This window comes from Onychostruthus taczanowskii, unplaced genomic scaffold, assembly GCF_017590055.1.
Source record: "Onychostruthus taczanowskii isolate IOZ18803 unplaced genomic scaffold, ASM1759005v1 scaffold4, whole genome shotgun sequence".
In the NCBI taxonomy this organism is placed as follows: domain Eukaryota; kingdom Metazoa; phylum Chordata; class Aves; order Passeriformes; family Passeridae; genus Onychostruthus; species Onychostruthus taczanowskii.
The window spans coordinates 3,989,503-4,005,517 of NW_024501459.1; the positions used below are offsets into that span (position 1 = coordinate 3,989,503).

Here is a 16,015-nt window from a genome sequence, read left to right on the forward strand (position 1 = left end):
CGTGCTAATCACTTTTACGATGTTTATCAAATCTCTCCAGTAAAGCCTTCCATATGTTGCCTGGGATTGTTTGGTGCTTGGTTATGAGAGCCTGGACAGCAGTCTTTGTCTGAAAAGAGAAGAGAAATTTGCCTTTAAAGACCTGTTTTATACATGGAAGAAAAGTATAATCACTAACTTCTCAGAGGTTCAAGAGGCTCTACTGTAAGAAAATAATTGTTTTATATTAACTAGCTGTCCTAATGACACATTTCTTGGAAAAGAAGGGAACAAAAACCATGACTGCATTTTTGGTAGGCTGAAATTATTGAGATTTATCAAATGTAGTCATTATTTAGTCAAAGTAGCTTTTAACATACTCAAACATCAAGTTTCTGCAATCTCCCATCCCTGAAAATTTTCATCAAAAAAGGGTGGATAAAACCTGACTCACCTCATCTGATCTTACAGCTGACCTATCTTGGACTAGGAATTTGGAGTAGGAATCTTTGTCTGTCCTTCCTAACATGAATTCTCCCATAATTTTGTCATACAAAGCATGCACATAATAAGAAAATTCATTATACTCTTCACACGAGGTTCAAATGAAAGTTTAGGAACAAAATGAATACAATATTCTATATTTCTAAAAGAAATAAGAAATTATCTTCTTTTGTTTTCTCTCATGTGTTCAAACTTGAAATAAGGGTAGCTACGTACTCCACTGATCTACCGCAGATTTATAGTAGAATATCACTATGAATATAAAAAATGAGTAGCCAAACCTTTCCTGACAGATTCATGTCCTAACTCCTTTGTAGGGCAGGATCAGAGAGAGGTCAGCTAGGCCACTGCTCACCTCAAACTTCATTTATATTACATTTTTTTAAAGTAATATCAGCCACAGAAGACCTAACTGTACTCCCACCAAGGTGGGTGGTGGTCAGAGGGGGCAGCCAAAGGCTTGCCTTAGGAAGATAAATCAATATCATGGGAAATTTCATTTTCATCTTTGCAGGTACACAAAATACTGTTCCACTAAAATACAAGGATATTAATAACCATAAGGGCAGTCATATTGCTTCCAGCCTCCTAAAGGTGCTAAGAGCAAACTCTCCAGCTTGCTGGGGCTGTTCCCTTGTGACAGACCAAACCTGTCTTTCTGGTTTCACTTTTGTGAAGCTCAGCACAACCTGCAGTAGACCCTTAAAAAAGGAAAAAAGAAAACAAAAGAAGAAAAACTAGCCTTGTTGCATCTTTTTGGGTGCAGTGAGATGTTTTTTAATAAGTGATTTCTGACAGTTGATTTTTTCATATATTTCTAGCTTGTAGCAGATTTTTTTTTCTTCATAAAATCCTCCTTTATCTTCCATGAAAAATTTTAAAGCTGTATTTTCAGTTTAGCTTTATATTTTGAAAAATGCTTCAACTCTAGATCTATAAACACTCTTATGCTCTTGGGCATCACTAATTTCACCAAACTGTAGGTACTCAAAATATTTTTATATTTTGGATGCAACTTTTTAACATTTTCATTTTGACAATGAGACTGAAGCTCTTGAAGAACTTTGCTTCTAGAGCCCTATGCTATTTGGTGAAGATTCTCAAAGTTATTTGTTATTTATTAAATTTATTTTCATAGTTACTGAAAACTGCATTTAAAACATAATTTGTGTCATTTCAATTATCATAATTATTATCAAAGTTATCAAAGGCATGGGAGAAACAAAGTTAACATAACAAGAAGACAGAGCTCATACATTTGGAAAGGATGAGGGCATCCCAATCAACTGTGACTATGCCATTATTTATTGGTAGGTATTTGTACATTAAATGATTCCAAACCTCAACTGCCCATAGGTGAACAAGCTAGTAAAAGTGTATTTGTCTTTATTCAAGCATGCAAAAAACTGGTTTGCAAGTGCACCTATAGTAGAAAGCAAAGTATGTAGTTCAATATTGCAAGGAGAGAGAACTTACCTTTTCAGCTAATTCCTCTGCAGTTATATTAGGATCGTAAGGGATTGGCTTCCCAATGTATGTGCGAAATTTAACTGGAAGTCCTCCGTATGGAGGGGTAAAAGGCAATCGAGTGCTTTCATATAACTGTCTAAAAAATCCTGAAATGGTTTATGGGAGGAAAAAATGAGATTATAGTCACTGTAAACACAATCCAAACATGAAATATGATTAATGTAGAATACTTTGTAAAAATTCATGCTTTATTTGACAGTCAGGAAGTTGTTACAGGATTGAAGCAATTGTTCACCAAAACAAAGCTTGATAGACTTAATAGGCCATAGAAATAAGACAAATAGACCAGAGAAATAAGACAAATCACATACACAAACCAGTTATGCACAAGCTATTTCCAAATTTGAGCTATCTCCGACCCACAGCAAGTGTTAGAGAATCCAAAGTAAGCAAAAGTCCAAAAAGCAAAATCTAAGATAAAACCAAGAGAAATCTGAGAGAAAAGAGATAAAACATTCAAAATATATAAAATATATTTTTAAGTTCTTACTTCTTTCTTTGAACATCCTATAGCCTTCACGGACATTTTGAGTATACATTGGAATGATGGGCTAAGGAAGTCGAAAAAATAAAAAGGTGGAAATGTTATACCAGGTTTGAATTTTTGCTTTAGTGCTTGTTAATGCAGCTAAGAAAATCACTCAAATACAGAGGGTAATTACCAGTTAGTTAAGTAGTAAACAAAGAATCTTTATTTTAAAAACTCCAGAATAGAAATAAAATGCTATTTTTCAGCTGCCATAAACACCTGTTTTAAAGTCACTATCTGTAAATAAAATGACTGACACTGTACTAGGTTTTATATAACTTTTATATTATGTGTTTACTGCAATATCACTGACTGGAACATAAAACAAATTTCCATTGTTTCTCTGTCTAAAGCTTTCATTGTGAGTGGTGAATAGAGAAGTATTCAGTTTGTGAAGTCTTGCAGAAAGCAAGCAGACATTCACGGTTGGCTCATCTCATCTGCTTTTCAAATAGGGTCTAACTGAAGCAGTAATGTTTGGATAAAACTTCACTGGAAAAGACTTCTGCAGATCCCTGAGACAAAAAAAGGCAATTGTGTGTCCTCATTGACCTGGACTACACACCTTCTGAGGGTGGATCCTTAGGCACTTACAGGACAAGTTCACTTCATCTTTGTGACTGAAAAGACACGCTTGAGATACCTGCACTTGAAACAGCCATGCCTTACAGCCTGAGGTAAGATTTCATAGTTTGTAGACAGACTGACAGTAGTTGTACCCATATATGCAAAGACTTTTTTCTCCTCTATTGTCCCTTTTTCTTTTTCTGAAACTCTACTTTGAACAGATTGTGGAACAACTTGTCCAGAAGGTAATGAAAGAAGACTTCTGTACTATTAAGAATCACTACCGCAGAACAGAAGCTGCAGGATGAGGAAAAAACAAGCAGGAAAAAGACCTAACTAGAGCCTACCAAATAACTCATAGTGATAGAAAGAATTAAAAGGAAAAAAATACCTGAGGGAGAACAAAAGTATTAAACATGCATAAAGCTGTAATAGTAAACTTTTCAGAATGCAAAATTAAGGGAAATTGTTAGAAATAAACCCTTAAGAATAATCAGTAATGTCTTTTAAAAATATATAAGTCCTGGACACTAAAAATACCAAACTTTGTTTCAGCTATTAATTGAATACTGTACATCTAAGATGTAAAATGTTTGAAACCTATCTGTCACACAGACAAAACACTTTAAATTTTAGGAGTAGTACAAAAGAAACATATGGAAGGCTATAAAGAAATCTGGCAACTACAGAAGTTACTCTCATACAATGACCAGCAATTGATGTGCAGGGTAGGCAGCAACATTCAGTCCCTAAGCTGGAAAACACAGGTATGCACATAAAATCTTACATTTGTAAAGCAGCACAACCAGATCTTCACACACATTCATACTTGCTGTGTTGGAACTGAGCTGGATCATCCCCAGCCAGCTTGAAAATCACAGAATTACAGGATACTTGAGGTTGGAATAGACCTCTGGAGATCATGTAGTCCAAACCCCTTGCCCATACCAGAAAATTTTATAAATCATAGTTCCTGTTTATATTTTACCTGGCTCAGCTTGAAGGAATTTTTTGGCACAGGTAAAATTGAGGGATCTTCAGAAATTATGATCTCTCCCTATTAGCCTATAAAAACCAAACCATAGACAGAGAGTATTTCTAGAAGTCATGGATGAATTTGACTGAGACAAATATATGTCCGAGAGGTACACTGAGTCATAACATTAAATAGTAACACTCTGACTCCTGTTAAGCAGAGTAGTTACACAAAATGAAGTGGAAACCAAATGCAGAAACTTTACAGGTAAGGACTGAGGCTGAAACTACCTTCCTTGTTTGCTTTTCTTCAACTTTTTCAGTGGAAAAACTATTGAACTTCTGTAATATTATATGATGGATGGGAATGTCTATTCTTATATAAAGTAGGTTTTGTCTTTGAAATCCCCATTCAAGTAATCTGTGACAGGTTATTAACCACCATGTAGTCATTTTGATAAAGTGTGTGTAGTACTTTGATTGAGGTCTACACTGTATACAGAAAAAACTTTTAAAATCCCTTATAATTCTATCTTGCTTTCATTTATGATATCTGAGTAACTATCAGCAAATTTATATTAATTGCTACATAATAGAACAAGTTCTGATACCTGGATGAGTCTATCCCCAGTGTATTTGGGTTTTTTGGCCAGATTTTGGTAGAGGGGGAGCTACAGTGGTGGCTTCTGTGAGAAGCTGCCAGAAGCTTTCCCCATGTCTGGCAGAGCCAATGCCAGCTGGCTCCAGGATGGAAGAGCTGCATGCCAAGGCCAAGCCCATCAGGAATGATCACAACACCTCTATGATAACATGTATAAGAAGGAAAAAACTGTTGTACATATGTAATTGTGGACAGAGAAGAACAGGGTGAGAAAATGTGAGAGGAACAGCCCTGCAGACACCAAGGTCAGTGCAGAAGGAGAGGGAGGAGGTGCTCCAGAGCAGAGATTCCCCTGCAGCCCATGGAAGACCACAGCAATGCAGAGATCCACCTGCAGCCCATGGAGGAGACCCACACCAGAGCATGGATGTCTGAAAGAGGGCTGTGTAGGTGCAGGAAAGCAGTGCTGGAGCAGGCTCCTGGCAGTGGTCTGCAGACCCATGGAGAGAGAGGCCCATACTGGAGCAGGTTTCCTGGAAGGACTTGTGACCCTACAGGGGACCCTTGCTGGAGCAGGCTGTGCCTGAAGGACTGCACCCTGTGGAAGAGTGACTCACATGTTCATGGAGAACCTGTTGCCCAGGGGATGGACTCAGTTTGAAGTTTGCCTCCTGTGGTATGGACCACGCTAGAACAGGAGAAGGACTCTTCTCTCTGAGCAGTGACAGAAACAACAAACTGACCACGATCCCCATTCCCCATCTGCCTGTGCCACTGCAGGGAAGGAGAAAGAAGGGAGCCAAGGAAGCTCAAGGAAGCTTTCCTCAGCCAAGGAAGAAGGGAGAGGTGGGGAAGAGGTCTTTTTAAGACTTTTACTTTATTTCTCATTGTCTTGCTCTGATTTTGTAGCTAATAATTGCAATTAATATTCCTAAGCTGAGTCTGGTTTGCTCATAATAGTATTCGGTGAGTGATTTCTCCCAGTCTTTGTCTCAGCTCATGAATCTTTTGCTTTATTTTCTCTACGCTGTCCACTTGTGGAGGGCAATGATAGAGAGGCTTTGATGGGTGCCTGGCATCCACTACACCTCAGTCTTTGGTCAACCAGGAAGACTAGTCTGGCCAGCATTGAAAAGGATGCAGCAAGAGCAAATAATCAAACTTGAAATGTGTCAAAAGATGGGATCCAGTGACTTGTTGATGATTCCTCTCCGTGTGTGGAGACACGAGGCTTGACTCCATTTCAGAAGGCTGATTTATTATGTTAGATATTATATTAAAATGCTACATTAAGACTATACTAAAAGAACAGAGAGATCAGAAGGCTCAACAAGAAGAGAACAGAACAGCACAGCAAAAATCCTGTGACTGCTCACAGCCTTGGCACAGGTGGCTGTGATTGGTCATCAATGGAAAACAATCCACATGGACCAATCACAGATGCACCTGTTGCATTCCACAGCAGCAGATAGTAATTGTTTACATTTCTCTCCTGAGGCTCCTCAGCTTCTCAGGAGAGGAAAAATCCCAGCAAGGATTTTCCATAATATCATGGCTACAGTGACTACTGTGGACCTAACTTTATATAAGTGATATATAAGGTTAATATTGCCCCCTTTACTGTTAAATGCACATCAGTTCCCTTTTTGTTTTTTTTTTTTTAAGGTGTTTAATTATATCAGGTTTGTCCGATTCCATATTTCCAGAGAAAAATGAATGATGCTTCAGTGAAGCTTGCGTGCTAATTACAGCAATGTCCACCATGCAGAGATCTAATCAGACTTCCTGATCATAAAAAACCACAAATCTGAATGAGGGTAATAAAAAGAGTTATAAGAACTGCCAGCACTGTAAAGGTAAGACCAGGCTAGTAGCTGTCAAAGGATAATATATTCTCTCTGCCCTCCTGGTAACAGTCCCACATAGTGCCTGTTTTACTAAACATTACTCAAAGGACCACTTTTCACACTACAAGAACCTTACCCTCAAAAATACCCAATTCAATAAATAAAATTTTAAAAACCTCCATCAAAAATCAAACACAAATTCTGTCAAGAAAAGGAGGTAACAATAGTATGTACTACTATTCATTTATTTCCATGTGCTTCTATATTATGGAAGACTTGTAGAATTAGGAGAATTACTGGCAAGGATTCTTGTGATGTGTTTTGATCAGGGTGGCAATCTATGTAAGGGCACTCAGAGTTTTTAATTCAATTTCTATTTAAAAATCCACAACCTGTTACATTGCATTACTGTAAGGTTCCAGGTGAAGGAAGAATATCTGGCAAAAGTTTTTCCAGATGTTTGAAGTAGCTTGAAAGACAGAGATGAAAGCAAAATCAATAGAAATCTCTCAAGTTTTTAAAGTGACAACTCTTTCTAACTGTCTCAGCATATTATTCATTTAATACATAAGAATGTATTAAATTCAATAGGGAACTCAAGATGCCCATATGAATTTGATTGAGTTTATCCCATTCACATTTGGATACTTTCTTTGTAGTGGTGGTGCACAGGCCCACACAGTATATGAAATATAAATATAAATGACTAACATTTACCCTTTTGAAAAAAAGGGACAGGAAAGAGAACAGAAGCACCCAAAACCTGACTTTTAAAAGGTCACATAAGACAAGATGTGGAAACAGAATTCCAGGCCTAAAATTATTTTATCCATTGGGTAAATGCCCCTAATTATTCTAGTGTTTAATTATATACCCACAATAATTTATACATAGAGTTATGAAGAAATATTAACCTGAAGCATGCATTTTGCACCTTCAGATCCTTTGTACTAGGAGCCACAGCACAAGAGACCAAAACAAAGTTTGAGAAGCAACAAATCAGATGAGGTGCAAAAGTGATATAACTGCACAAAAAGGGATGTTAAGAAATTAAAGTTTCATGGGAAGAACTCACCTCCCAGTACAGCTTCTCCTATATAGACAGAAAACTTTATGTGGAAGATCAAAGAGCACTGCAAGTGATGAGGTATTCATAAGAATGTCAGGAAAAAGGGATGGTTGTGCAGTTCATGAGAAAGCAGCAGAAAGTGCATGGCAGAACAGATAAAAAAGCCTGGATTTGCACCAGTATTGTCAGACACAGAAATCACTAGGTATGCTAAGTCTTAATGAAGAAAGAAAACTTGTGTCTCAAGGTGGTGATGATGATGAGGAATGGCAATTAGGAAAAACATAGAGTTGCTGCTCTTTCAGCTGCATGCCATCCCAAATAAAATAATTTCCCAGAGACTGTGTCAGACAAACAGTCTCCCATGTAGATTCAGATACAAGAAGTCAGAGTTAGTGGTAGAAGGTTGTATTTGTAGATCATCATCCATATGGAAACTAACTGAAACCTTGGCCATGAGTACATTGGTGGAATGAAAATCAAGAGAAGTGCTCATCTAGACGATGCTGAGAATCTGATATCCACACCAAACACATTTCAGTGCTTTGTTTTTATCTAGAACTAGTTCTTGTTTGGCACCATTGACCAAGACACCGTTTGACACTGGAGAGTATTAGGTTCCAATTTTGGTTTAGTTTCAGCCAGAAGGAATGCAGCTCCAGTATTCTAACGTGTTCCTTGATGTGAATGAAAGCATGGTGAGGGAAATGCACAAACTGCTTCAAAAGTGCACATAATTCAAACTCTACTGATGTAGACACACCTTGAGTTAGTTGACGCAATCTTTCACAAACATGAAGAACAGTAAAGGTAAGGACAAAATCCTAGACCCTTACAGAATAAATGAGAAGAAAGATTAGGATAATACATTAAAGAACCATAAGGAAATGACTGGATATGTGGAAGTAAGATAAACATGTAAGTCTATTGGGATAAGAAAAAAGAATGAAACCATAGGGCAGTATGGAGAAGGACCACAGTGAAGATTCCTGAAATTCAATTAGGATGAAACACTGGATGCCTGCATGATGGAACTGTAGGCATGGAACCACAGAGATGGATGCTTTGAAACAGTCAAGAAAAAGTTTGACAGTTCCACAAAATTCTTGCTCCTTGTGAATGAATATGTTCGAGGAAAGCAATGGGAAAAGGAAATGAAATCTTTACTTTCCAATCATTTCTTCTCCTAAATGCTCCTAAACTGTATTTTATAATGAAGCAGATATGCAGAAAGCAAAAACTGGGAATGGTAACGTATGGCACTCACCACTTTTGCTTCTAGAGCGACCTGAGCAAAGCCTTTTCGATTTCCCCACATGAGCTGATAACTTTCATCGCTGAACAGAGCTTCTCGAACTCCACCCGGTGAGATGGACACCAAGTATCCATTCTTCAGGGCAACCAGGCACTCCTCCCTCGTACCTGGTATGACACCAGTCACTCCCAACAATAATCTAAGTCCTGAAATAAATAAGGAGCAAATCTACATTTAATATAACGATATATATCCCAAATGCTCTTTGCATGGAGGAGCCAGATTACAGCTAAATTAAAATCTAGTAGCTATATATTTAGGCTAAGACAAATTTTTATGAAGGAAGTAAGACACCTACAGAGTAAATGCTGGCAAAATGACAGATATGTGACAATATTTTTGCCCAAATATTATGAAGATGAACCATACTGTCAGGAGCACTTCAATTAAAAAAATGCTTCCACATGCTATCTTTCATAATGATCAACCAAATTATGTAAACAAAACTTATGGGTCATAGCTAGAAATCAGAAAATAAACATCTATTCCTCTCTCCTTTTCACACATTTTAATACAGCAAAAAGAATCAGTACAATAAAGATTGGTACAAAAATAAATACCTGACAAGCAGCTTTTTTTGGTCTTCTTTTAGAATGTGACATTTAACATTTTAAACATTGAGGTTTTGAGTTGTTTAATTGAGTATTTTGTGGTTAAATTGCAAACTATGTGGATCAAATTAAACTGCTCTAAGACTGTCAAGATGCATGAATGACAGAAACTAGCAGGGCAATTTCAGCACCACATGAATGAATTCACCACAGTGAATCTCCTTCCTCTGTTTCCATAGCTGGGATTTCTCTAAAGGACAGATTGAGAACCATAGAAGTACTCGATGATTTCTAATATTATCTTCATATTTTAAATATATCACTTTGGAACTCTGATAGAAAGCAAACAAGCATTTCCACAATCTTCAAATTCCCTGTTCAAAGAGCATAGCTTGAAAATAATTTTTTTATATTAATAAATGGAAGCAACAGCTCTGGACTGACAGAGGTCTGCAACAAAAACTTTGGAAGACAACAGATAACAGTGCTGAATCCTGTAATTTAATTGTATTTAATCTTATTCAAGGTATCATGCTTAATAGATCTTTCTGTCAAAGACAGATGATGACTTTGTTTAATCATCTTTTGTGAACTCTTATCTGTTTCATCCTAAAGTCAGGAATGCCATACTGTTATTAAGCAAGGAGGTTCTTCATTTACTTGGCTTTAAAACTTTTGAGAATTATAATGTATCACATGAAAATATTATCACTTCTTATTCTCCTTTTCTAGGTCTCACAGAATTTCTTATCCCTCAGCCATGCAATGCTTCTGTCTGATGTCCTAGCTCTTCCAAGGAAGCTATGCCACACCTCTGAATCATCCTTATATTTTCTTTGTAACTTTATTACTCAGAAGCTATTCTGAGATGGAGAGACTTATTAATTCACAAGAAGAAATCTCCTGTAACTGTAATCAATCCTGTAAATAAACTGAATGAGGTCCAGCATAGGCTCATGAGCATTTTTTTAAAGAACCAATCTGTGAAGTGTAACATTTCTTTGCAAAAAGTAAGCAGAGTAGAGCAAAAGAAGGTTAGGGAGGAATTTCACTTATAGCCACATCTTCTGGTAATGCAGTGGGGAGGTCTAACTTCAATTATTTGTAGTCTTTCTTACCATGTAGCCTTTTTGAAGGCTGACACAGCATTTGCCACCTTTTGTTGCTCTATCATGAACATAATGAAATCAATATGTTATGTACACACCAGTATTCCAGGAACTGCACAGCTGAGAGTGTTGCTTAGTCACAACAAATGTGTATTTTATATTTGTAATAAAAATCTGTGCTAAAGACACTTCAATTTGAACAGTGCCCTCTTATTTATCCCTTAAGAAAGGAGTCTCCATTGCAATGTTTGCTAAACTTTCTCTTTTTTTGAGGGTACTCTTCAAAGCCAGTCATCTTTTGATGACTTCATACTTCCAATGTGCTCAGTACTATACAGTATTTACTAAGTAGGACTTAAGAAAATTATTGTTATCTATCCAGGAGTGCCTGAATATGGTTTTAGCATCAAATTTACTTGAGTTTATAATATTTATGTAAGGAAAATAAGGATATCCTTCTAAATAGCTTCCTCTATTCTCTATTTTAAAACAGCTTTCAATATTAGTGGCATAAAGGTGCCTTTAAATAATTCCTCTGCTATTCCTTCTGGACTCTCTTCTTTATGCCTTGTTTTTCTAAACTTGAATTCTCTCTGCTTCTCTGTCTCTTCTCCTGACAGGTCAGCACTAGGTCAATAGTAGAGTCCTATCCAGGCACTTTCTACTGACAGATGACATTCCATCCCAAAAGAATTATAATGTCTGTTTGTTGGCATTGGAGTGTTACCAATGTTTTCACTGAAAAGACAAGATAATGCTACTCTGTTTGTCCTGTTACATCTACCAACTTTTAGTCTAAAAAGCTAAAAGCATCCTTTTAGTTTAAAAACTCTCTTTCAAGTATAGTAAATGTAAATTTCACCAAAACCAGGAGAGGTTTTGAATCCAAGAAGCTTAAATACAAGATAACAGGTTCTTACCTGGTAAACGAAACACAAAATGATCAGCTACTGACAGGCAAAGTCTTTTCTTCCACAGAAAGAGTCTAGACAAAAAGTAAAGGTAGTCTATAGGAATAGCTCCATGGTAATACACAAGAATGCCTGGTCCTTCTGGGAGGTTTTTCACACCATGAAGCTCATAACCTGATTGGGATGGAAAGCAATACAATGATATCTGTAAATCATCTGGCAGTTTAGAAAAATTTTTACTTGGTTAAGTGAGCTTCAGAGACTTGTGAAACCCTCTGTAGTAGCTTTCAAAATACTTAAGTTCTGGATGGATCTTTTGGTCAATACCACAGAGAAAGTCCCTCAGACAGCACAGCATATCACTAGACTGATTTGTTGGTCAGTTTAATCATGAGATCAGACTTGAACCTGACATTTTTCCCAGTGAAGGAGCTAAAGTAATTATTTCCCATTAGGAACTTTTTGTAAATAGTACAATAATAATACTTAAAAAAAAAAATTAGTAACTAGTGTGAAAATGCTTCATTTTTAGAAATAGTGGGCAACAGTCTGGATACTTTCCTGAAATCTGGAAGTATGAATCTCCAATCTGTGTCAATGAGAATGAAGAGTTTGATATTTTCCATAATAAAGAGTTTCTCTTTTAGAGAAGGTGAGATGTTTAAATTGAAACCATAATCATTAAGATTCCCAAAGAGAGGTTCTCCCCACAAGAGTTAAATATATTCACTTCACAGTGGGAGGGAATTTCCTCATAGACATGCTCTTCTATGAATCCTTGTCGTGATTCTTCCTACATTTGGTTTAGGTTTCAGGTGAAGTCAGACTAGAAGGCTAATGTATACAAAGGCTTGGGAAAGACACAGCTTTTGCCAACTAAGAGCTCTGTTCCACCTTGTCTGCCTTCATTTCCATCCCTGCTACAGCTCCTGCCATGAGCCATTTGAACGGGATTGGAGTAGGCAGAGTCCTAGGAGCACGTGGAGACAGTTTTATACTGCAGGTTGTTCAAAGAAGCCATAAAAAGTATAATAAATGTAACGTATTTGCAAAAATTAAAACTTCTGTGTATTTACCACTTACTGTAATTCAATACTTCAGACAAGTCAGGTTGTACTTACCATGCCATATTCTTGCATATATATCCCAAAAGCTTGCTATAGTTTTTCTTACACTATTCCAAACATCACTCAAGGGATCTGCTTTTAACTCATTGTTCCTCTGATATATTAAAAGCAAAATATTAGTAAGATAAATGAAAAAGACGATTGCTAAAGGAACTATAAAAAAAACTAATATTGCACTAATTGTCAGTGAGGCAATGATCAGATGAAAAAGGTATTTCTTCAGGAACTCCACAACAGTCCATTCTTCCAGTGCATAGAAAAGGCAGTTGAGGCTGGTCATTGGTAACTGTCCTGGAGCACAGGATTCTTTTCTACCTATCATGTCCTGCATGGAGAAGAAAAAAGAAAAACAAAACAAAACAAACCAGCTGTATTTTCTCAATTTAGGAAAAAATTTTCTGTAAATACACCTGACCTGTATTTTGGTACAACACAGATTCAAATATTTTGTGTCTCTCTGTCATGCTAAGATAGCTGCTGATTAGGAGATTGTCCATGTATTTATGGAATAGGGGCTGAAACAAGAAGGACTGGAGTTCAACAAAGCCTTAGGAACCCTGCAGCATGGCTGATCAGATGATTTCTCTCAAAAGAGAGTAAATGGATAGTATTTTTAGCAGGGGAGTGAGCAGCTGAAGGGACAGCAGCAAAACCAAGGCAGTCATGGCTTCTTTGCAAGGCCTGGAAGTGTCTGGGACACCACTTGGTATTGTTGTTAACACTGGGACAAGCAGCCTCATCCATACAACACACCTTTCTTTCAGATCTTCCAGCCCTAGCAAAGGCCAGGAGAACTCCATGGTATGTTTTCCACATGCAACTCCCTAGTTTGTCCATTCCTACAGCTGACCCTGCCTCCCTGACAGTAGGTAGTGGTTACACGGGAATGCGAGAGCTCTCCAGCGTTGCTGGCTGCTTTAAAGAATCTTGAGCATTAGCCAGAGATTTAAACATTGCAATCCAGCTCAGCAATCCATAACTGAATACGGATTCTCTTTGCCTCAATCAGGTTGGTGCTTGTTTAATGAGTGGATTTTTCCGCTCCACCACCAGAACAAGTACCTACAAGAAACAAATCGTGAGTGCCAAAGTCAGTGCCAGGATGAGAAAATACAGCAAGCTCAGACCTCTGTGACTTTACGTCTTCAGCTGTGTACTTATATGAGCAAACCTGCTGTACACTTCTGTTTTACTTCTTTGAAGCTTTGGGTAGAATATAGGGGTGGACTGGTGTAAAGCACAGCTCCCTTCAGAATTACAGATGACATGGGGTACAGCAAAGAGCAAAAGTGGAAAGCAGCCATGGCCAAGCTCTAGAGCCTAACACGCATCAAGGCAAACAAGCCCCATGGCAAGCCCTGCAGCATGAGTAGCTGCAGTAGCTATAAATTTGGTCTCATACACCCCAATGAAATCTGTCCTTATCTCAAACCCTTTGAACTCCACACTGGCCATAAAAAAGGACCACTTGGTTTAAACCCAGCAGGCAGCTGAGCACCACACAGCCACTCATTCGCTCCCCACTGCAGTGAGATGGGTGACAGAATCAGAAGATTCAGAGTGCAAAAACTCCTGGTTTGAGATAAAGGCAGCTTCACAGGTAGAGCACAAGCTGGAAGGTTAGTAAACAAAAAGGAAGCAAGCATTGTGTTAAAAGATGTTCAACGTGGTAAAAAACAAAATCAGTATGACAAAAAGTAACAAGAATTAATATAGGATTATTTATATCCTGATGACTGGTGCCTCACTAAGATATAGGAAGATCTGGACATTTTCACCGAAAAGAGATTTTATCAATAACATGAAATAAAAAAGGAATAGTGTGCATGATTCAGATATTAAAATATCTGTTTAGACAGTGTTTAAGAAGGATAAAACTGATAGTATGGTGCCACACTATTGTAAGTTATTGTTTATAAAGTTCTGATAAGAGCAAGGACTACAAATCCTCAGTGTGTGCAAAGCTCTGTGCTGACAGAGCCCAGGAGAAGGCCATGTTAAGGGGCCTTGCCTTAGGCTACTAAATCAGAAATACTGAGCAGTACTTGGAATAATTTATTCAGCCTGCAACGTAGGGTGAAGGAAGTGAGTGGATTTTGTATTGTTGGGAGGTCTGGAACACAGACTACTACAGCCAGCAGCAAAAGTATCTTAGAATCACAGATAAAATGTCCATATCCATAGCAAGTGCATCAATAATGACCTCGATATGATACGGGGATTAATTTGGATATACAGATCACTGATGAACAAGAGATTGTATAATCTACCAACAAGATTTAAGATTATTCCAAAGCCCCCAAGCATGAGTAATTGCAGACTCAACAGCCCGATAAACTTCTGGCAAGAAAACTGAGAAGATGGTAACTTGATGCCACTCATTCTAATTCTGTGGGAAACAGACCTTGTAAACAAATTCACTTCCATTTTCTGAAGAAATTAAGTTTAACAGCTTGTACAGGTTTCATGCACATATATTTTTAACAGAAGCTTCTTAAAGAGTCACTTTAAGCCACTACTTGAAAGTCATCCTTCCACCAGTGATTCACTCTATGTTCTTACCCCAGCCTAATCTCTCACAGGATCTCCTGGCTCCCTACTAAAGAGATGCCAGTGAAAATGATGGTGCAAGTAAAATCACTCTTGGGAACAGCCCAAACTTAGGTCGGTATATGCACGTATATTACCAATGCCAGTTGACATTTTTATTAAAAAATAAATCTCTTTGAAATTGAGCATATATGCAATGAATGATGCCATCAATTAGCATGACAAAAAAGGATCCATCAGTTGTAGAATCTCTACCAAATAAGAACTGAATCTATTATCTACCTTATTCAGCATTTTCAGAATTTTCTTCTAATAGTAATAGGATGTTTACATTGATCAGTTTTAATAGTGTAACATTCCACTGATTCCTCTTCCTCCAGCTCAATTTTTATGTAGCAGAAAATTTCTTTCTGGCTGGAAAACCACTACCATTAACTTTGATAGCTGACAGACTACAGTATAAATGAACATGTTACTAATTTTTGATTTTAAGTTCAATATAGACACTGGAAAAATGCTTTAGAAAGAAAATAAAATGCACCGATGTGCAAAATCATATTTTTTAAAAACCTACAAAACATATTCAGCAGTACAGATTTGACCAAAGATATCTGAAAGAAGTTGTGTAGATACAGAGTGAATTCACCTTCTGCCAATTAGCTGGATGGGTGGGATGCAAGCTAATTCAACATCATTTCAGCTGAATCCAAGGGTAGAAAAAGAATAAATGATTGACTGATTGAGGAAAAGCTAGAAGCAGCATGGCTTCTTCTGGAAATTGGTTACTCAACCGTGGTTCAGTTACTGTTCTCACAGTTCAATTGCAGACTACCTCCAGTATTTATTAAGAA

General features: G+C 37.4%; 1 protein-coding gene across 1 annotated transcript; it reads right to left on the reverse strand.

Moving 5' to 3' along the window:
- Positions 1 to 4: 4 nt before the first annotated feature.
- On the reverse strand, positions 5 to 12,936 carry LOC121340242 (transmembrane protein 68-like). The gene is made up of 6 exons (XM_041412868.1): positions 12,609 to 12,936; positions 11,497 to 11,661; positions 8,869 to 9,062; positions 2,504 to 2,564; positions 1,960 to 2,099; positions 5 to 109 (listed from the first exon to the last, which is right to left on the reverse strand). The coding sequence occupies exons 1-6, from the start codon at positions 12,934 to 12,936 to the stop codon at positions 5 to 7; spliced, it is 993 nt and encodes a 330-aa protein (XP_041268802.1).
- Between the last annotated feature and the right edge of the window lie 3,079 nt (positions 12,937 to 16,015).

Bases quoted from the DNA above. Each gene is read 5' to 3' on its own strand.
- LOC121340242 (XM_041412868.1), bottom strand. From the start codon at position 12,936: ATGATAGGTAGAAAAGAATCCTGTGCTCCAGGACAGTTACCAATGACC. The intron at 9,063-11,496 runs GTAAGAACCTGT...TATTTATTTCAG, and splicing joins TTTTGTGTTTCGTTTACCAG to GACTTAGATTATTGTTGGGA. The intron at 2,100-2,503 runs GTAAGAACTTAA...AAACCATTTCAG, and splicing joins TAGGATGTTCAAAGAAAGAA to GATTTTTTAGACAGTTATAT.